Source organism: Tamandua tetradactyla, chromosome 2, assembly GCF_023851605.1.
Source record: "Tamandua tetradactyla isolate mTamTet1 chromosome 2, mTamTet1.pri, whole genome shotgun sequence".
NCBI lineage: Eukaryota > Metazoa > Chordata > Mammalia > Pilosa > Myrmecophagidae > Tamandua > Tamandua tetradactyla.
Genome location: NC_135328.1, coordinates 205,874,405 through 205,897,063, shown reverse-complemented (window position 1 = coordinate 205,897,063; position 22,659 = coordinate 205,874,405). Strand labels below are relative to the sequence as shown.

General features: G+C 44.9%; 1 protein-coding gene and 1 pseudogene across 1 annotated transcript; one reads left to right on the top strand and one right to left on the bottom strand.

Moving 5' to 3' along the window:
• Positions 1 to 7,789: 7,789 nt before the first annotated feature.
• On the bottom strand, positions 7,790 to 15,434 carry MUL1 (mitochondrial E3 ubiquitin protein ligase 1). The gene is made up of 4 exons (XM_077151017.1): positions 15,162 to 15,434; positions 10,208 to 10,295; positions 9,672 to 9,792; positions 7,790 to 9,170 (listed from the first exon to the last, which is right to left on the bottom strand). The coding sequence occupies exons 1-4, from the start codon at positions 15,279 to 15,281 to the stop codon at positions 8,441 to 8,443; spliced, it is 1,059 nt and encodes a 352-aa protein (XP_077007132.1). The 5' UTR covers positions 15,282 to 15,434; the 3' UTR covers positions 7,790 to 8,440.
• Positions 13,299 to 14,578, top strand: LOC143674802 (large ribosomal subunit protein uL4 pseudogene; annotated as a pseudogene).
• Positions 15,435 to 22,659: the final 7,225 nt, after the last annotated feature.

Here is a 22,659-nt window from a genome sequence, read left to right as displayed (position 1 = left end):
GCGACTTAAAAGTCTTCTAGTCCACCCCCACCCCCTCACTTTGCAGATAGGGAAACTGAGGCTCAGGCAGCAAATGGACTTGCCCAAGATTATACATCTCGTTAGTGGGAGTCACGTGCCCTGCAGCACACTTCACACTCACACTGGGGGGGGCTGCCAGCAATGCCTAGGTAGTCATAAAATGAAAGGCCTTTTTTCCAACAATGATGCTTGGTGTGTTTCTTTAAAATGAAAAAAAAGGGTAATTTTTCTAAGTTTTTTTGTACCAATGACCCAGAAAGTAAGAGTCCCATATACTGTCCAGAAAACTTTAAGAAACAGTAAGGACAGTTAAGGAAGAGTTGAGAAGCCAAATCCCCCAGCACCCCAGCAGCCCCTGTGGTGCCACCGGCCTGTGACCTCCCACTCCACGCCATGCAACAGTAGGCGAGGAGGGAGGTGGCGGGAGGTTTCCTGAAGCTCTGGGATTGGGAACTGTGACACAGAAGCCCCGTTTGCAACCCCCAGACTGGGCGGGTGGAGAGGCGCTGGGGCTCTAGGGACCCTGGGAAACTCCCACGGTTTCTCAGGCTTCAGCAGGGAGAAGAGAAGAGTGGCTGGGTGGGACGGATCTAGCACCATCACACTCTGACATGGTCCTCACGATCCTGGGAGACAGATGAGAGCAGGAATGACTTTAGTCTAGATGGACAAATGGTTTAGATCCACAGTCTGATTCCAAAGCCCAAGCTTCTAGTACACGGCCTGCTGGGCTTCTCCTCCCAGGGTTCACAAGAGGCCTGGAGTCCCCCAAATAAAAAGCTTCTTACTCCTCTGAGCAACTGCCTAAGCCAAGCCAGGGCTGCTGAAGGGGACTATGGGGGGTGGGGGGTGGGGGTGGGGACTGACCTCAGCCTAGTTCCAAAGACTGTGTCCCAGGATCATGCCAAGCCCTGTATTCAGATTTATACCAACACTCACTCTAGAAAGCAGCTTTCCCTGTCATCTCTATTTTACAGACAAGGACTCAGAGAAGTGGAGCCAATGCTGCACAACAGGTCCTCCCTCAGAGGCCTAGCTCTCAACTGTGGGATGACACTGCCTCTCTAAGGACACCTGGGAGTCAAGACAACAGGGACAAGCTCCTGTCCTCTGCTCCTCAGCTTACCTGCGGTCATCAAGGAGGGTTAGATTAGTGAGTCCAAACCTCTTGTGGGCCAAGGAACCTTTTGGGAATCCGATGAGAGAGATGGATTCCTGTTCCAGGTAGAACATTTGTAGCCAAGTCCCAGGGAGCCACAAGCCCTGAAGCCCCCGAGATGAGAACACGGGCTGGAGCTGGCAACCAGCCCTCCCACACGTGCCGGTAACAACAGAAGGGTTTTTATGCCTGCAGCCCAGAGACAGTTGAATCAACTGAGGAGCCCTCACCTTGACTGTCCCCCAAACCTGGGGTCGGTACTGTCGGGGCTCAACCCTCACTGGAGGCATGTGGCCACTGACTGCCGAGCCCAGGACCCCGAGAGGGGGCTGCGCACAGCTCCGGAGCCTTCAGGCCCCAAGCACTGCTGTCAAAGCACTGTGCCATCCCTTGGAGGTGATAGCATTTGATCACAGGGAGGGAAACTTTCCCCTTGTATGGTGGGGAAGAGTGAGTTCCAACTGGAGACAGAGGCAGGACTGAGACCCGGGTCTCCCAACAGCCAGCATGGCAATCTTTCACTGGCCCTGGCGGAGAACAAACAAATCAGAAGACTTGGTTCAACCCCAGTGGCCTGGCTTCCTACTTGTATGACCTCAAGGCAGGCACTTCCTATCTGGGTCAGAATTCCTTTCATCTATAAAATGGGGTAACAAGATCGACCTCAAAAGGACATGGTGAGGCTCACACAAGGTGCTAACAGGGTCATTAAGGTAAGAGGAGGGGGTGGCTCAACGCACTGAGTCCCACCTTTTCTTCCTGGGAAGTGAATTTCCTGTGTGAGCGGGAGGGTGAAACTGAGAAGCGGCCCCGTTTGCGGCCACAGAGGCCTCCATCCCTGCCCCAGCAGGCTCTGGGCTGAGGGTTTGGGGTGGGGGGAGAGGGTGCTCTGACTTGGGAAGGCAGGTGCTGCGCACAGGTGAGAAAGACTAGGAGAGAGACCTCACAGGAAAAAAAAATCAGAGATGCTCAGAAAACCTCAGAGAGGAAGACAGTTCCACACCCACAGGAAGAAACTCTAACACACGCTCAGAGGCAAACAGGCAGGCAAGAGCCAGAAATGCCCAGTAAAGGTGGGAGAGAGAGCCCGAAAGGAAGCAGAGAAGAAGACGTGAGAAATCAGGGGGATGAGGAAGCCTGAAATGTGAAAGAAAGAGTAAAAGGCAAAGGCGAGACAGAAGGAGATGAGAGTGAGAAAAGCAGACCAGCTCAGAGAAGCAAAAGTCTCCACTAAGGAAATTCTTCCAGGGAGAAAATCAAAATCTATGCCATACAATTTTTTTGAACATCCTTCACCAATATGGACTCATTTGGGTATTTTAAGAACATGCCATGCATTATGTGTATCTCATTTTTGTTTAAAGATATAGTTAGTATATGTAGAGATGTGAATACCCGGGAAATTATAGGGGAGGGGGAGAGAAACATGGGATTTCTTTTCCCTCTGAATTTTCTGGGTTTCTCAAAACTTTCACAAGTGCAGCCAGCTTCCTGGTGATTTGGACAGAAAAAGGAGAGAACTGGAGAGAAAATTCCTCCTTTTCCCCTTTCCAACTGGGCCCAGCAGGTCCTGGGATCCGTAGCCCCTGCCTCCACCTCAGTTGCTGTTCTCCAAAGCCTGCTCCCCATCCTTCCCGGCAGAGAAAACTGCTGGCTTTTGAAACACAACCTCAGCTTCTCCTCCAGCAGCCACAATCATAGGGACCCACCGCCACCTGGTGGTCACAGAGAAGATTGCCTTGCTAAACCAGCTCCCATGATAGGGAGAGCAGTTTTGAGTCTTGGGGCCAGGGAAATGTGAGAAGATGGAAAGAATGTGAGCCCACTTAATGTGGAATATGCATGAATCCCCATCCTGTGGTGCTTCTTAAATAACTACGGAAGACTCTTAGGGGCCCAGGACCTGCAGCTATGGCAGTGTGGACATTAATATTAGTATGACCGTATTTGTACCTTCCAGGCCCAGGGAACTTTCATTTACAGATGCAAGGTGCCTGACACATAGTAGGCGACTAAAATATGCTTGTTGAGCCCTCCAGGGCAATGTCCCAACTCCAAGGAAGTCTGAGTTTGAGAGGCTGGATGCGATGCAGAAGGCTCCTGCAGGAACTGAGAGGAAGAGGGGAGAGAGGAAGCGGGTGTGTTACTTGACCGGGCAGGCCCTAATCAGGCCTGGCCAGCCCCCTCTGACCAACGCCCGCCTCAGGTGCAGCCTAGGCCCAAGCTCATGGGCCCCACACTCAGGGAGAGGAAATGCCAGGTCCCCTGGCTGGCCTCTAGAAAACAATGAGGCAGCTGCAGGGGAAGTGACTAATGAGCACTTTGGGGAGCAATTCAGGACATCATACATGGAAACGTATCTCATTCAAAATTGATAGGCATATGCTATCTAATTAGAGAGAAAATGTGCTGAGTTCTCCCCACTTTCTGAAAATGTAATTCCGAGGCCATGGCAGGCAACTAGCCTCAAACTGCCCTCCCTGATCTTTCTGACTCTTTCTCAAGCAAGATGCCAAAGCTGGAGGGAGCCTTGGAGAGCTTCTTTTATAGGAGGGTCTGAAGCTCAGAGAGGCTGAGTTTACTTAACCAAGATCACACAGCAATCAAGCCAGGCACAGAGAGAGAGCCAGCCTTTGGGATCCTAGACCATTTAACACCCACCATGAGAGGGCATTGCCTGGACCTCTCTGTGTGGAGTCCTCAAAGCTCCAGGCAGCCACTGGACAAGGTGTTCCTCCTGCACAATTCATTTATCATTCATCCATTCAGCCCTCTCCTTGACTCCTCAGAACTAAAAGGCCTTTGTCTCTGGTCCAAAAGCCAACTTCTCCAGGCAGCCTTCCAGGGTTGTTTCCCCCACATGTATTTCATTCACTCACTCATTCCCTCTGTGTACACTCAGTGGTTAAGAGCTCAGCTTGGGTTCTGGAGTCAGACTGCCCAGGCTTAAATCCAGTCCCTCTCATGTGGTAGCACATGACCTTGAGGAAGACACTCAACCTCTCTGGGCCTCAGTTTCCTTTTCTTTAGTGTAAGAATAACTCATAATGAGGCTTAAGAAATCAATCGTGTAAAAGCACTTATCAGGGTACCTAGCAAAAAGTAAGCCTGAACATTAGGTATATATTGACTACTTAAGAATGCTGCTGGAAAAGGAAAAAAAGTAAGATACAGCCCCTGCCCAAAATATAGACAATACAGATAAAAGCAAGAATAAAGATGTGCATAATGTATTATGGAAGCTCAGAGAAGGGGCACCTGGCCTAGGTGGGGAGGAACAAGGAGATTTTCTAGAAGAGGAAGAGGGTAAATAGAGGTCACCAAGGGAAAAAGGGAAGGGCCAGAATTCCAGGGGCAGGAATCAGCATGAGCAAAGGCTGGAGTGCCATGAGGGAATGGCATGGTGTGTTAAGGAATCAACAGCATGGTGTTACTGGACCCACAAGTGTATGACAGATGCATTGCTCTTGGAGAGGCAGCATATGCCGTGGAGAAGCTAGGGGTTGATCCTTTTGATGACAGACAGCCTAGAGGTTTAAGCAGAGGAGGGACATGGTCAGGTCGGTGTTTTAAACAGATCATTCTAGGATCTATGGGGTATGTTTTCTCTTCTTGGCTCCTCTTCAGCAATGACACACTGTCCTCGGTTGGTTTGTTTTGAATGGTTGGAGAATGTGGCCCTTTCAGCTACAATATTCTGTGAACCAGAAATATGTCTAATAACTGAGAGTCACCACATCCATCAAACAGGATTTACTCCATTTCAAACAATTAGGATACATTAAAACCAACTCTGAGCCCTTTGAGGGCAGGGACTGTCTTCTCTTTTGCACCTCTAGGAAAGAAATATACATGCAGCAAAATTTTTGTTAAATGAATACCCATCAATGAAACTGAACTTGCCACCCATTCCTCCCAGCAGCCTCTGGGTGCCATCAGCACCAGGGCCCTCACTCGACTGGAGTTCTCACAGCCTAGGATGACTGTGAAGGGTGCCAGGGATGGTCTGGTTTGCCATGCTGCTTGCTTTTTTCATTTTTTTTCACATAGCATTCTGAATGAAGTTTCTAAAGACATGCCTTCTAGCCTTTACTCCACCAGGATAATCTGGAGACCCTCAGGGCCTCAACCTGCTCTCTATAAAGCCAGGGGGTATGGCAGGTGACTTTCGAGGTGCTGGAAAGCTTGGAAAATGCAATGTGTCTCTAATACCTCAGTTGACTCTTGAAGAACCTGCCTTTCTAACCAGTCAGTCTATGCATGATAAAAGGTTAAGGGTACAGGCTTTATAGTCAGACCCTGTTAGCCATGAGCAAGTAACCCGCTTACCTGTAAGGAGGTAATGTGGCCTCTCTCCTGGCTGGTCGAAAGCATTAGCCTGCAAAGGCCCTAATAGTGCCTGGCTCATGCTGATGTGTGGCCAGAGGCAAAGTGCAATCCTCCTGAGCCTCACTTTGCTCACTCTGCGGGACCACATGCAGCACTGCACATAAAGTGCACAGCAGACTCAGAACACCAGTAGTAATCACTCAAGATGATCTCTGCCTAGGCTGAATGAGAATTAGCCCAAAGATCGACTTAGTAAAGAATCATAATTTACAACAATCCATGGTCAGTTCAGAACTAGCCTCCTACCTCCCTTTCTCCCTTTGACACAGTCCCACCCCACCCCCCTCCAGCTGTAGTCCCATGGAGCAGTCCAGGTCTATTCAACCCTCCTGGACATGAGGCTGCTACCATGGCTGGTGGGACTGCCACAGGTGACAGCCAGACTCTAAGCCTAAGACAGCCTCAGCCCCGAATGAGCTAGGACTAAGGATGGACCTCAAATCCAGGGCTGCTGCATACATGTCCATTTTGCTTCCTGAGGCAGGGACTCTTACTGTTGATGTCACCTGCAGCAGCTGACTCAGCTCCTTCAGAGGAAGCACTCAGGCTGGATTAATTTACATCTACCCAGGATTTGAATGGGGCTGAGATGGGGCAGCTTCCTTCCCACTTTTTTTTATCTCTCTGGTCAGATTTACTCATTGAATCTATGCAAAAGGCTGAACTCTGATTACCACAGGCACTTAATTCATCCTTCTCAAAAAGCTAGGTCCTCTTAGAGTCATCGCCAACAGGACAAGGAAAAAGGGGCAGATGCTTTCTTTCCCATCACTCACCCTCTCACCCTACCCAGCCCTGGTCTCCACACGTAAAATCAGCGTTATGACACCTCGCTGAAGAGGACTTGATATTGGTGAGGGGATTCTCACACTGCCTGTTCCTCCCAAGGGTGGCCGTCAGTGTCCCTCCACTCTCCTGGGAAATGGGCACCTTGGGGAGTATGTCCCTCTTAGTGCTGAGGGATGGTCACACCCTTGGTGGGGAAGAAGATGATTAGCTTTGAAAAGAGCCTTGTTCAAATTCTAACCCCACCACTTACTAGCTGTGCCTTCTCAGCTCCATGAACATAACCTCTCTGGGCTTATTTCCTTGTTGTAAATGGAGATTCCACAACCCACCCTCAAGGATTACTGTGAGGATCAATTCATGGAGTCTGAAAAAGCACATGATACAATAGCTGGGACTCACAAGGACTCACTAAATGTTAGTTTCCTCCCTGCTGCCCAATACCCCACGCCCATTCCACTCCTACCATGTGAAATCTCACGGCCCTGGTATTCAGGATGTCAGGACAAACCTCTTTGAAGATACCTGTCTTAGAAAGGCCAGGTGGGACCCACAGCCTGGCTCCCAAGGACGGCCTTCTCACAGGTCAGCCAGAGCCCACGTCCCAAGCTGAGCATCCAGCCTCAGCACTGCTGCGTCTGTGTACCTCGGGGAGACCACGCGACCTCACGGCTGAGACTGACAACACAGAGGTCTCAAAGTCCACAGTTTCAACTCTGTCATGGTAGATTCGATTCCATCCCACGGAAACCTCAGCTTAGACATGAGACTCTTATTAATAAAGCACCAGACTAACACTTGACTTCGATGTGTTTAATTTGTGCTGTACACACTGAACACTGCATAGTACTCGTGCTGGCCCCCTGAGAGTCCCCCCACCTCCCCTACCCAAAGGAGGACCAGGGGGGTGAATGGTCAAAGACAGGAAAGGGAAATCTAAAAAGAGCTGTGTATATGACTTATGACTACTTCAAGGTGATGCATGAGGTTCCCCTCCCAAGTTCAAGGGCAGGTAAGGGGATGAGGATAATGTGGGCAGGGATGGTTGTGATTACACCCACAGGATGTGACTTTTCATGAGGAAGGGGCAGGGGAGGAGCCATGAAAAGGCTCAGTGCTCTGGATGCTGACCGGCGACTTCTCCTTGGCAAGAACATGGGAAGAAGCTGTAAAAGGAGGAGCTGGAGCAGCAGCGTCTGCAGCACCTCGGGTGGCGAGGCCTCTGCAGTCCATCCACAGCAAGGAAAACCAGCAGCCACCACTTGGCCCTCTCAAGTTGCTCTCTGGTGGCCCTCCCTTGAGGTCAGTGGAGATTTCAGGGGGCTGCAGTCAAGATGACCTCTAGTTTCACACTGCTGGGAACTGTCATCAACTGACCATGATTTCAACTGCCCCTTCAAGTGACCATTCTTCATTCCACTGACAGGTGTTACATTCATTTGGGTAGAAGACAGATGTATTGGAGTTCATTTTCTTTTGTCCTCTGTATACATGTGACATATTGAGAAAACAAGCAGGTGAGGGCACCTCACACTTCTGGCCTGACAATTTTGAAGAAAGCATTTTCCCTATAGGGTATAAGCAAAAGAAAGTAAAACCAAGACAGAATCTTTTCAGAGGCAGCTCTGCAAAGCATCTACACACTCGGCTCCTATTTCCCCTCTCTTTCAGCCTGAGCTATCCACACCTGAGCTGGGCTGAGCCCTACAACACATCCACAGGAATCAACAGCTCAGCTGGGGCAGAGACACAAGGCTAGAAGGTCTGGGGGTCAGTGGCTTTAGCCCTTCAGAAACCAGAGGTTTTCAGTCACAAAGAAACTTATCTGGCTTGTGGGAAGGGGTGCCAGGCCACCACACCCATACAAAAGTGGATCTTTGATTCTCAAGCTCTGTGCTGGAAAGGTTCTTCCCTCAGACTGGAAAGGTAACATCCTAATGTTGGATGTGCAGGACTGGCGCAGTCTCCCTCAGTCAGAGATTAATAGCCATCCCACCTCTGCTCTTCTAAAGGCCTCAAGATAAAGCTCCCCGCAAAGGGGGTGCGGGGTGGGGTCCTTCACGTCTAACTGAGCAGCTAAGACAGTTAGCTATTGTACAAGGGAACCACCCGGGTGATCTCCTGCCTGCAGATGGGGCATCTTTTGGGCTCTGGCAAAGCACGGTAGCACTCAGTGCAGGAACAGACATGCCCACACTCCAGAAAGACACAAGATTTGAAGCTGCTCAGACACACAACACAGGCACTCTTCAGACTCTCCCTGTCCTCAGGCTTGGCTCGGCTCAGCAGCTGGGCCTCATGCTCCTGGAATTCCTCCTGCATCTGTTTGAGGCGCAGTCGTTCCTGCCGCTGCAGATACTGCTTTCGGAGGATGAAGAGGAGGGTAGCACAGGTGGCAAAGCCAAAAAACAGCGTCAGGACCTTCCAGAGCTTGACACTCGACTCCTGCCTCTGCAGTAGGGTGTCAAAGTCCTGGCTGCTTAGATAGTACTGCATGCCTTGTTTAGGGGGCTGGAGGCGGACAGAGTTGTTATCTAGGACCAGTTCACCCACACCTGTGAGGGTGGCCCCAACCTTCAGCATCTCCTCTGTCTCCTGGATGCCTTTGGGCCGCTCACCGCTGATGTAGTGGCCAATGACATCCGTGAAGGACTGGATCGAGGGGTGGAACTTCTCGTACACAGTCTCTAGGCCCAGATCCACTGAATCCAGGGGCTTGAGCACTCGGACAGCCATGCCCACGCCATCCTCATGGGGCACCAGATCAAAGGGCACGGTGTTGGTCCTCTGGTGAATGATCTTTGAACAGTCATTCCTGAAAGAAAAAAATCAAACACCACACACCCAAGCAGAGATGGAGCTCACTTAAACCCCACAAGGACAGGATGAAGTCAAAGGTAAGTGGAAGAGTACAAGAAAAACAATGATCATCTAACTGCCTCACAGTAGAGAAACCTCCATCTTTGAGGTCCTCAGGCAAGATCAGGGGGACAACAAACACCAGTGCAGATCACCTGTGTACCATCTATCTCCCTTTGCCCATAAAAAAAATAAATATCCGCAACAAAAACCCACTGGGATCATGTGGAAAAATGGTACTTGATATTAATGACACAAAATTAATTTAACAAGTACCCAAATCATTAATTCATGCCATAAATCAGTGGGTCCTCAAACTTCATCAAAAGATTCAGGGTCTCCTATCCTAGAAATTCTGTCGGCTGGAATGGAACCCAGGACTCTGCATTTTAAAAAGTACCCAGGACACCAGCATTTGATGGGTAAGGTTTCCGGCCAGTGGAAAATGGATACATACCAAAGGTGGGTTGTTCGATTCCACACCATCTTGTGCTCCTGAAGCGTCAGCCGCTGAATCACCCCCTTGCAATTTTCTACAAACTGGCTATTAAGTGTTTCTTTAACAGATCTCACGGCTCCTATGTAGAAACAAATTATTTTATTTCTGAAGAACTGCTCTACTCTCTCCTTTAAGATAATTTAAAATTCATTTTGAGTTTGAATTAATTTAAGTAATCAAAATGACGACATTTTTGTAATCACAGTTGATATCTGGGGGGTACTCCACTAAGCACTTCACATGGATTACATCATTCAAGTCTTATGATAACTCCCTAAGGCAGGTATTATTTTAGAGATGGAGCAACAGATGTTCAGAAAGGTTTGGTCACATACAAAAGACCACAGAAATATCTCAAGTCTTTCTGACCCCAAAGTCCATATTCTGGACCACTGCCCCAATGCCATAAATGCACTTAACATCAATCAAGAAGATCTTTATCAAACTTTTGGAAGAAGGGAGTTGTTTTTCATTTAACTAATAAACAAACATACCTTCAATAACAGCGTAAGGCACACATTTTCCTGGAGCTTCTGAAAGAATACTCTTTAAATCTTCACCCAAGGGGATTTTTTTAGCTCCCTAAATACAAACAATGTATTAAATTGACTGCTGAATACTGGCATGTTCAATCAAAGTGAGAGTGCAGAAAAGAAAAAAATTGTTCACCTTTTTCATACTGAGAAATCGAGGAACTTGAACAAGAAAGAAATTACAGAGAATCAGATTCTAAAGCTCTGTCCTATAAGTTTTAATGCATAAAATAAGCACAGGGCTGTGTCTCAGCTCTCTACCATCACTGCAGAGTATGGGTGCCATATACATTCTTCCTCAGGTTTATGAATATATCATCTTAACAACTTTTAATGAAAATATAAAAAGTATAATCAATTTGCTGTCTTCATACCACAGACTGAACATAATTTAATCTCTGTTGACAACACAGAGTCATGATCCTAAGGATTTATGCATAAAGCACCTATACCAGCACCTAGCACATGGTAGGGGCTCAAGAGACGGTAGATATTATCACCACCTAAATTAATGCTCTGGGCTATAATAAAGGGACACCTTTGCTTTATTAGGACAAATCTCTATTAACTGGTAATAGTCACTATTCTCCTCTTTCTTAGTTTGCCTTTCTTCCCTCTCATAATCAAATGAGCTTAGCTACTCCAGCTGCTGTCTTTCTCTAGTAACCCTTAGTTCTCCTCCTTCTCTTCCAATTCATAGTTTCCAAACTGGGAAACCAGACCACCATCCAAATCAGTAATCAATAAAATCAACAAGCATTTCCTGAGCATCTATGTGTTACGTACTGTGTAGGTAATAGGTTTCAAGGGTGAATAAAGGACAGTCCCTGCTTTCAGGGTATTGTCAACAACAAATCTTAAGGATACCAGATAGAGGAACTTCTCAAGAGTACAGGACACATATTCAAGTCAGTCTAAGTTTAAGCTACTGCTACACAGTAAACGACAGGAGCAAGATCAATAAAAATTATTAACCACTATGGTGGTTTGGAGCCATGCACGCCAGAAAACAGTTCTTAAATTTAATCCAATCCTGTACGTGCAGATTGTAAGATCTTTTGATGACGTTACTTAAGTTAAGGCGCAGCCCAACCCAATTAGGCTGTGCTTAATCCTATTACTGGAGTCCATCATAAACGAAAGAAGGAGAGAGAGGTGGGGGTTGGGGGTGGGGTGGGTGGAAGGAGCGAGAGTGAGCACACATTCGTGTGCCCCATGGAAATAAGAAGTTTTTCAAGTACAAAACCCAGAAGAGAAGGACGAGACCAGAAGACATCGCCATGTGTCTTGTCATGTGGCAGAGGAGCCCAGGACCAAGGATCACAAGCGGCCAGCTTCAAAACGCCAGTCTTCAGGAAGAAAGCATCACCTTGATGATGCCACGATTTGGGCATTTTCCTAGCCTAAAAACTATGAGCTAATAAATTCTCATTATGTAAGCAAATCATTGCATAGTATCTGCTTTAAGCAACCTAGGAAACCAAAACAACCACCTACACAGTAAAAACAACACAAATAACAATACTAACACAATTTACTTACTTTCATCTGATTCCCTCCATAGGACTATTTAACTCTAGGAGGGCCAGGACCTTGTTTGTTTTGTTAATTGCTGTATCTATAGTGCCAAGAACAGTACCTGACACATCAGATTCTCAATACATATTTGATAAATAAACTAGTGAATAAATAATCACTTGGTATACTATACACCTGGTACTAAGCTAGACACTTGAAATGCAAAAATCCATTTAACACTCACAATATCTCTGTACAGTAGGCATTATTATCCTCAATTACAGATAAGAAGCTCAGAGAGGTGAAGTTATTTGCCCAAAGTCACACAGCTAATAAAGTATGCACCACAGGATGGGTGATTAGAATCTTTTTATTTTTACCATAGATGGTATTGTCAGAAAGACCTGGGGTTGAATCAACCTTTAATGCATCTAATGTGACTTTGGGCAACTTAATTGATCTGAGTCTCAGTTTCCAAAACTGCAAAGGATGAGGAAAACAATCTCACAGAAATTTATGCATATTAAGTGAGCTTTATGGTGTGAAAAAACCCAGCCTACAAAGCAGACATGCAATAAACATGCATTCTATTACTATGAGAGATACACAGGATAAGACACGATCCCTACTATGGAATTTTATAACGTGGTCAAGAAAATAGAATCTAAAATATTAGGAATCCCAACTCTTTTTCCAGGAAGGGGTTACTGTGTCCTCATTTAGGAAATAATTGATAAAATTTTTAAGGTCACCCAAAGATGGGTCCTGGAGAATTCACCACTTAAGAGAATCCCACATCCAGCCAATTCGATCTCGAAATCAGTAAGTAAAGTATTGGTTACACTCATAGCCACTTCAGGAATAACTTGGTTATTTAATTAGGCAAATGATTGAGTAGCTGGAATCTTGGTAGGATGCATTCACACTGGGAATCCAATTGCCTGGTAACTCAGTTCATTCCAGATAGATTTCAAAACTCCCCTCACAGCAGGGATTTCACATTTGTTTCTAATGAAGCCAGTCAGGTTTACGAGTCCACCTTTCACATAAATGTCAAATTAAGCCCTAAACTGCCATATTGGAAATTTCAGCCTAAATGAATTCACAAATATTTACTAACCATTTGAAACACTAAGTAAGAACCTAGGAAGAAAGAGGAAGGATTAGTAAGACCCTGTCCCTGGCCTACAGAAGTCACTCTCACAGACCAGTTAAACATTCAAAATAAAGCAACGCGATCTGTCAGAAAAAAATTCTGTACTTAGAACCAAAAGACCTAAGTTTAAGTTCCAAGATGACTTATCTGTAAGACCCTCCCCTAAGTCTCAATGCCCTGATTGCAATTTGGAGGTAACTGTCATTCTTTTCTGCCTCAAAGAATTATTGTGAAGAAAAATAAAATAAAGATGGAAATGTTTTGCAAATTACAAAGTGCTACGTAAAGACTATTATTCTTAAAATAACTATCATATTAGAAAGATATTGTTGCTTTTCCTGTGGGAACTGCCAGGTTGAGAGGATTGTGGCCTTCTCTTCTCCCTGCCATGGCATGGCTTGTCCACTGATATCGGCACTCTGAAAAGGGGGAATCATTTGGCAAAAATGTTACTTTGACTGCTGTATTCAAGGCTCCCATTAGACAAGATATTGTGAACTCTGCTCACACCAACTTGCTCAAAAACAACAGAGAGCCCTACTCTATCAGAAAGTTAGCAGGTCATCAAACCAGTGCTTGCTGAGTTCTGGGGCACTGGCAGGGCCGTGGCTCAAATTCCCCGAGTTCGAGGCAGTGGGACTCACCGATCCGGACAGGGTGCTTTGGAAATATGTGTCATGGAGGTCACATGTTTGCACCAACCAAAACATGGCATCTATGGCACCACAGAGTAAATACAACACAGAAGTGATATGCCATCTGCTCCGACCTGACCGCTTCAGCCTTACCAGTGCTGCTCATGTCTAAAGGTCATCACATTGAGGAAGTTCCTGAACTTTCTTTGGTGGTCTAGGATAAAGCTGAAAGCTACAAGATGATCAATGAGGCTATTTGCTTCTTAAGAAACTTAAGGCCTGGAATGATATCAAAAGGTCGATGCTTCTCAGTGAATGAGAGCTGGCAAAGATAAAATGAGAAACCATCGTCGCATACAGAGCAGGGCACTGTGCAATACCTATAAATGAGGACAATAGTATTATCAAGGTCTTCAGAAACATCCCTGGAATTATCCTGCTTAACATAAGCAAGCTGAACATTTTGAAACTTGTTCCTGGTGGGCATGTGGGACATTTCTGTATTTGGACTGAAAGTGCTTTCCCCAAATTAGATGACCTATATGCACTTGGTGTAAAGCTGCCTTCCTCAAGAGTGACTACAACCTTCCCATATACAAGATGTTGAACACAGACCTCAGCAGAATCTTGAAAAGCCCAGAGATCCAACACACAAGAAGATTCATTGCAGTCCTAAAGAAGAATCCGCTGAAAAACCTGAGAATCACATTGAAATGAAACCGATATGCAAAGACTATGTGCCAGAACACCATTCTTCACCAGGCCAGAAATCACAAACTCAGGATGGATAAAGCTGCTGCAGCACTAGAGGCCAAATCAGATAAGAGGGCCCCAGGCAAGAAGCCTGTAGCCGGGAAAAAAAAAAAAAAGAAGGTTGCAGCTACCAAAAAGCCGGCAGAAATGAAATCTACCACAGAAGAAAAGAAGCCTGCTATCTAAATTGCTTATTCCATAAAACTCAAAATCATTCTGGACACATTATTTTGAATAAAGACCAGATACAGATTAAAAAAAAAAATACATTGTTGAAGCAAGCAGCTCAGTAGTTAAGGAAGTGGGGGAAGACCAGGATCACTGCACTTGCTGTTGTCTCTTCTGAACTGCTCTTCCCCTAGACACTTACATGACCCACTCCCTCATCCCTCCTGGACTGTGCTCAAACGTCACTTTATTTAAAAGAGCATTTTTCTCTAGCATTCCCTTTCCCCTCTTCCCGGCACTACTCTAAAGCATTTATCACCAACTGTCATACAGTATGATTTACTTGTTGGTGGCCCGTCTCCTTGTACTAGAATGGAACCTCCACGAGGGCAGAGTCTTTTGGCTGTTCTACTTAGTGTTATATCCTCAGTGCCTGAAGCACAGAGACTCAATAAATATTTAATATTTTAGTGAAGTCAAGATTCATGCTGACCAATGAGGGGAACTTAGGAGAACCCGTTAACACGAGACCCGGATTCTAATCTCATCTCCTCATTTACTAACTGCGCGACATCATCTTCAGAATCTGTTTCCTCTTTCGCAAAGTTTCTGCCTGTGGTGCGGACTAAGGTAAATCGTGGGGCAGAGATGGCGTGGCTGAGGCCAGGCCGGCCCGGGCACTGACCTTGAGCTCGTGGGAGACCTGGGCCTTCTGCCGGTACACGGAGAAAAGGATGGCGGTGACGACAGAGCTGCTGCCCAGGAGGATGAACTGACCCAGCGAGGGCCGCCCTCCGCTCTCCATGGCGACGCCGAAGCCTGAGTTCAGACCAGGACACCGAATTCAGGTCCCGCGACCCGGGCCTTCGAACTCCCTTCACCCAGGACGGCTCCCACTCGGGCCAGGTCTTCCCGGAAGCCCGCTGCCGGTCGCGCGGCGATGACGCAAGACGCCGGAACAGGAAGTGGGCATGACCGACCGTAAGGAGGGGTTGCTTGGTTACTGCGGCTTGCGGAGGGGCTGGCTTCCCGGAACCGCGTGTGGAGGAGAGGTTTTGAAGAGCTGAGCGATCGGTTACTGCTCTGTGGCCCTTTCCTCTTTGACCTGCGGCGCTCCGAGCGCGCACCAGCCATAACCGGCTCGCCTGGGCCGCCCTGGTCTCGGGTCCTCTGGTTTCCAGATGTCTTATGTGTCGTTGTCCTTAGATTGAGAGGAAAGAACAGAATGTGTAGTAAGCACTTAGGTTTGCTAGGTATTATGCAGTTAAGCTTCAGGGAAAACCTTAAGACTTGGATTTTATTCTATCCACTTTACTCATATGAAGACAAGCCAGAGAGGTTAGGGGACTTGCTCCAGATCATACAGCTATAGAGGAATTTACCTGACTCCAGAGCTCTTATCTCCAAAAAGACAGATTTATATTACCAAAGTAGATCTTAATCTATCACCACCTATAACCATGTATAATTATAATTACGGTTATATTTGTTGAGTGCCTGTTATGTGTCAGATTCTGCACCAAGTTTTACAGGACTCATCCCATTTAATCCTCACAACACTACTTTAAAACAGATTACAGATGAGGAAACATACTCAAGTAATTTGCCCATGGTCACACAACTTAAAAGTGATAGAGGATGGACTTCAAACCCAGGTGACCTTTCTTTAGTACATTTTTCTGACCTTTACAATACATCTCCTTCTAAAATAGAGATACCCAAAGCCCTAACCAGAACATCAAACTCAAAAAAGCATGTGTTTATTGAGCTGTCTTTGTATGGGGTACGCTTTAAATTATTGAAAGTGCAGGAATGTACCTACTGACCAAAATCCGTGTAACATACAAAGTGTTGAAAAACTGTAGACTGCCCGACAAATGTAAAATCTCTATATTGAAGCAGCTGATAGCCATGACATTTTTCTACCCCACTGGGGTCAAACAAGAATTATTTTCTATGAACATGAGGTTAGAATCCCTACGTTGTCAAAACTGTAGGATATCTTTTATGATTTTCAAACCAAGGGATGATCATAAAACTTTTAAAAACATGCAACCTTAAAGTTAGGTCTAATTTTAATTTTTAAATGGAACATATAAAATTTGATGATACATTATGTTGGCAAAAGTGTGAGCAAGTAGAGATTCCCATATATTTCTTGTGGGTATTAAATAGGACATTCTTCATGGAGAACAATTTGGGTAACATTGATCAAGATTAAAAATGCCCAAGCCACATAGCTGTATACAATAACAGTTAAAGTAACTGAAAAAGAAATCAGACCTCAATTAGAGATAAAAACGAAGCTGGGACTAAGGTAAATCAGAATACATGGTATGATAGTGTATGTACGCTAGACCTTCACCTACTAGATGAGACCAAAGGCAGAGAGGTTTTTTATGTCTAGAACTAAATTTTCTGTAACAATCTAAATCAATCTGGATAGCTCATTTAAACAACCCAAACTCCTGGAGTCCAGAACGGGAATGAAGCCTTGTAATTCTGTATAGCTTAATGTAATACCAGGGTACATCTCAGACTACGGTAGGCTGATAATTATAAAAAGTTGGTTGAGTCTCTTAAGGGCATGACAGGAAAAAAAATGCAACTATTAAACGCTCCCTTCTGGGAAACCCCAGGTATCCTCTCCACCGCTGGGGACTCTGAAGAAAATGGGCCAAGCCCTTGATTTTGAAGCTTTCCCTTATGAAACTTATTTCTATAGTGGAGAAGCTAAGATTATAATGAGGCTTGAGAGTTGCTTCCAGGAAACCTCTTTCGTTGCTCAGATGTGGCCTCTCTTTTCTCTCTAAGCCCAACTCTGCAAGGAAAATCATTACCCTCCCCACTACCTGGGAAATGACATTCAGGGGTAAAACTTTCTCTGACAACGTGGAGCATGGCTCCTTGGAATAAGTCTGGACCTGGCACTGTGGGATTGATGATGCCTTCTGGGCAAAAAGGGGGAAAAGAAGTGTAATAAAATAAGGTATCGGTGGCTAAAACAGATCAAATAGAGTCAAGAGGCTAGTCTGGAGGCTACTGTTATGCAAACTTCAGTTAGTTAGTGCTAATTGCCATGGATTGACAAACCCAAACAACATCACTCCGGTTTACTCTTGAGAACACCTAGATCTGGAACTGAGACTCTATAAAAGTTCATGTACTAAGTTTGTTTTCCTGGAACTTGTATTTCCAGAGGGTTCCTAGGACAGATAAATCCTGAAACCCAGAGGGGCCAGCCTTTCCAAGATTACCAGCTAATAAAATCCCCCTGTCCTTTAGTGTCAACATCCCTTCTCAACATGAAAAGTCAGAACAGCATTGCCTAAAGAGCAAGAAGAGTTGGAGAAAATAGGATTTAACAAATAAGTATGATTGCTGAATCACTATATTGATATTCCATCTAGCCTCCAGTGTTTTTTGGAACAGCTGGGAGGAAAAATCTGAAATAGTGGAATGACAACCCATTAGAAACTCTGAAATTTGTTCTGTAACTACCTGTTGAAGTGTACTTTGAAAATTATTGGTTTTTTCTTTCTTTGCTTTGTATATATATATATGTTATATTTCACAATAAAACAATGTTTTTAAAAATGCCTAAGCTATTGGCCGAGCGATTCAACTGCTAGAAGTTCTTCCCATGTAATTACACAGGTAAAAATGGCAAATATACAAGATTATTTATTGTGCCATTGTTATAAATGACAAAAGGGAAAAAAAATGACCTAAATAATAGCAATACTCAGTTGATTAAATAAGCAAAAAAGTGGGGAAAAAATTGAAAAACTATTAAATATGATACCATTTATTTCTAAAAGAAGAGGGTACAATATGTATTTGTTTGCATAACTCTGGAAGGATTCACCCAAAACTGATCATATTGGTTGTTTCCATGGAAGGGAACCGGGTGCCTAGAAAACAGAAGGATAACTTTTCACTCTTTTGTACCTTTTTAGTGTGAATGTATGGTATATCTTGAATTAAATTTTAATAGAAAGAAAAAAAAAACACCAGTCACTCCACACCAGTGGTTACAGAGGGCCTCCTGCATCCAAGCTCTGGGCAAGGCTCTAAGAGATGTAAACTTATACAGCCAGGCTTTGCCTTCTGGTTGTCTTATGGGGAGGCAAACATACAGAGTTCCTGTTATCCCAGACCAAAAGGAATCAGGAGAAACAAAGTGTCATGGGCATGTGGTAAGGGCTGTTTATTCTCACTAAGGAAGGCTCAAAGGCAGAGAAGGAATTTTTTTTCAGAGAAGGAATTTGAGTTCTGAAAACAGACAATGAACGTTGGAGTGGCAGGCTGGCATAGGGTGAGAAAGACTTTTCAAGCAGAGAAAACAAAATGAGCAAAAGTGCAAAGCCACCAGGAGTTGGCTGGTATAGCTGAAGCCCAAGACGTGACAAAGAGCAGAGAGGGAGCAACTGAAAAGAAAGTTTGGAGCCAGAATCTACAGGACTCTAAATGCTAATCTAAAACTTTAAATCTCATTATTGTTATTATTTGGGGATAGGATCCAATAAAACTTTTTGAAAACCAGCAGGACATGCTCTTTTTTTTTTTTAATAATCAAAATTCTTCTATCCCTGGATCAGAATAAGGAAGAACAACAAAAAAAAGGGTGGGGGTGGGGGCAAATAATTGAAAGCAGGAGGGGGGTCGCCACTGTAAATAGGTTAGGGGTTCTTGTTCACAGGATCTGACTATTTTAGGCCCCCTTGTTTCATTCTCTGTGTCTTTTTATGAGTTCCTTGGGAGCTCATTAAAAGACCATCACTCTTAAACGAGACAATTTCGTTTTAAATAGCCCTGCCATGTTTTGCCCAAAGCTGAAATCCTTTATTAGCCATGCTGAGCACAGTCCTACTGGAACATGTTGAAATTCATATGCTGTGGACTTGTTAGGAGCGATGAGAGATGGGCAATCTCAGCTGCAGCCAGGTGTCCCAAGGGAAACATTCCCAACTCAAAAACGCTAACCTCACTGAGTCACAAGTTAAAAATGAGCCTCTGACTCCAAAAAGTTGAGATAAGTTCCTGAGGCACGAGGTAGGGATTTTTATGAGGTGAAGGAGCAAACCTGGGCAGCATGGAATTACTGAGGACAACGCCACCCCTGGAAGCATTGAACTCTAGACTTACGCCATGGATTTCTCCTCAGAGGGGAAAAATTGCCCTGAGGTCACAGGTAAATGTCTTCTAAAGCTCTTCACCCAGGAAGACACATTCAAGATCCAGGCACCACATGGATATGAGAGCAAGCATCTCAACAACACCTGCATTGACATTGTCAGCTAGGTGCCACAGGAAACAGGAAATAAAAAAGATGCCAATGATGGCATCAGGTTGTCACTCAGCTCCCTTAGAGAACTGCCCACTGGGATAGGCCCTAACATGATCATTATTAAAAATTATTTAATGTATTCAACGTATTTCTAATGAATATTTATCCATGCAACTTACTCTCCAGGATGCACAGTGAGGCACAAGGAGAATGTACAGGGCAATGTTGCTCCCTGAACTCACTGCCAGTATGGGGAGGATTTCATTTCTTTCCTTAAGAATTTACAGACCCCCTGGTTCGGATCCCGGTGCCTGCCCATGTAAAAAAAAAAAGAATTTACAGACCACCTATTTGTGAGAAAAGACTCTGAGATGACTTCATGAAATGTAGCACACCATAAAACAGAAATATGAAAAAAAAATAAGCACAGGACAAAAGCCAGCTAAAAGGAGCAGGGAACTACCGGGTGTGAGACTCCTAGAATGGGAGATCACTGCAGTTAGACACCAACCCTCACTGTGAGCTTCCCAACAGCCATGGCAAAAGGGGAATGTATTGGGATACAATCTAGTAGAGAAGATAGGACAAGCACCCACAAGATTATAATTCAAGGTAGCTTATGAAAAAGGCCTAAAGAGGAAGGAAGGATTGAGTTGTCCATAGGTCAGCAAGCTGGTCCACTGTCTCTGCAAGAATGCTGCTGCCAGAAGCTCACAGAAGGACGTGGGCTTTGAGAAGTTCCCAAAAGGGCTTGCACCCAGTAGGGGTAGAATCCAGCACAGTCATTTTCTCTCTCTGTCTCCTTTGAACAGGGACGTACTTACCACTGACTGGCAAAAGATTCCAGCAGCAAGCAAAGATGGGAGATCTCATGGAAAGCAAAATGGTACATGAGGTTGGAGTGGTGGGTCTTGGCCTTAACAGCACTGCAAACCGCAGGAGAAGGGCCAGCCTCTGATGAGGACTGACCACTTATCCTCCAACACACACACACACACACACACACACACACACACACTTGGAAACGCCTCCAGACAGTTGCCCAAGGACAAGCACAGTGAGGATGCAACTGGACCAGGCTCTCGTGCTTTTCTTTTTTTTAACAGCATTACTGACAAAAATTAAACTGTACATATTTAAAATGTCCAAACAGACAACTTTTGACCTATATCTACAACATGAAACTAACACTATCCTTCATACGAGGAAACATAGTCACCATTCCCCAAAGTTTTCTTGTTTGTTAAATCCCTCCTCCTGCCCTTCCCTCATCTTCACCACCGCTTGGTAGGGTCAGTCTTTTGACTCACCTTAAACATTCTAATAGGTGTGTAATGTTATCTCATTGGAGTTTTTTTTTTTTTTTTTTTTTTTTTTTTTTACATGGGCAGGCACCGGCTCTCGAACCCGGGTCCTCAGGCATGGCAGGCAAGAATTCTTACCTGCTGAGCCACCGTGGCCCGCCCTCATTGCAGTTTTAATTTGGATTTCTCTAATGGCTAATGCTGTTAAGTATCTTCTTATCTGCTTATTTGCCATCCATATCTCTTCACTGGTGAAGTATTTCTCCAAATCTTTACCCGTGTTTTCATTGGGTTGATTCATTTTAGGATTAGAGTTCTTTATACATACAAGTCAAATATATGATTTGCAAATATTTTCTTCAGTCTGTGGCTTGGTTTTTCATTCCTTGAACTGTCTTTTTTTTTGTATGCTGTATGGCAGGGTCCCATTTCATTATTTTTCCATGTGAGTATCCTGTTTTTGCAGCACCATTTTGTTGCATTTTTGTTTTTGTTGTTTGTATGTTTTGGGGGGAAGTGCATGGACTGGGTCTCCTGCATGGCAGGTGAGAATTCTACAAGTGAACTACCCTTGCATCTTCCCCCACCCCCATTACGGATCATGCTTTTGGGGTTACATCTAAGAAATCTTTGCCTAAGCTAATTTCACAAGGATTTTCAATGCCTACTTCCAAAAGTTTTATAATTTTAGGTTTCACATTATGAGTTAAATTTTGTATATGACATGCCAGGCACTGTGCTTTACTTGCACCATCTCATGCCATCCTCACACTATCCCTACAAAGTAGTTCCCTACTATTTTTATCCCATTTTACTAATGAGGAAACTGAGGCTCAGCAAGGTGAGGTGGCAAGATACATCCAAGCCCTTCTTTCTTCAGTTACATGCGAAAGCTCTAAGCTATACCAACTTTTATTTAGTGTATGGTGTTGACCTTAAAAACAATTCAGTGATTGATTGGGGTCATTCCCGACCCTGAACCAACCCCTTACTCTCGTTCAAAGATTTCATCAATCACAGCCTGTTTGGGGGAACTGGTTCAGAAGCCAGGATTCCTGGGTTCTAATCTGAGTTCAGGTCAGTCTCATCATTGGGGAGAAAATGGAAATTATCATCTTTAATAGTCCTTCAGCCTGCATTTTCTGATAGCTGGAATTTTCCCAGGAACATGTTGAGGGCAGTCCTTGCTGCAGTGGATAATTTTAGCCACAAAGAGGCGCCAGAAGCACAGGGAGCAGAAGGCAAAGCGAGCCAGGGAATAGGGGCAACGACTAGGAAAGAGAGATGAAGGAAGGATGAAAATCTGGAGATTAAGCCTCAGGCTTGCTGTCTGCGAGTAGGTTTCTCACTGTCTCTTGTTATTCCAGCCTCACCTGGAGTAGCTGGTGGGAACTGGCTGAATGACAAACAGGAAACACACAGACAATAGATAATAGAGAAGTTCAGAGGAAACATCATCATAGGCTTGTAGATTAAGGAGCAACAATAGCAGTAACATTTATTAAACACCAACTATGTGCCAGGCCCTGAGCTAAGCATTTTACATACAGAACCATAAATCTTTGATTAGGAGAGACTTTGGAAGTCAT

Coding starts and splice junctions, on each gene's coding strand:
- MUL1 (XM_077151017.1), bottom strand. CDS start 15,281: ATGGAGAGCGGAGGGCGGCCCTCGCTGGGTCAGTTCATCCTCCTGGGC. Junction 10,296..15,161: donor AGGTCTCCCACGAGCTCAAG/GTCAGTGCCCGG, acceptor GTTTGTATTTAG/GGAGCTAAAAAAATCCCCTT. Junction 9,171..9,671: donor AATCGAACAACCCACCTTTG/GTATGTATCCAT, acceptor TTTTTCTTTCAG/GAATGACTGTTCAAAGATCA.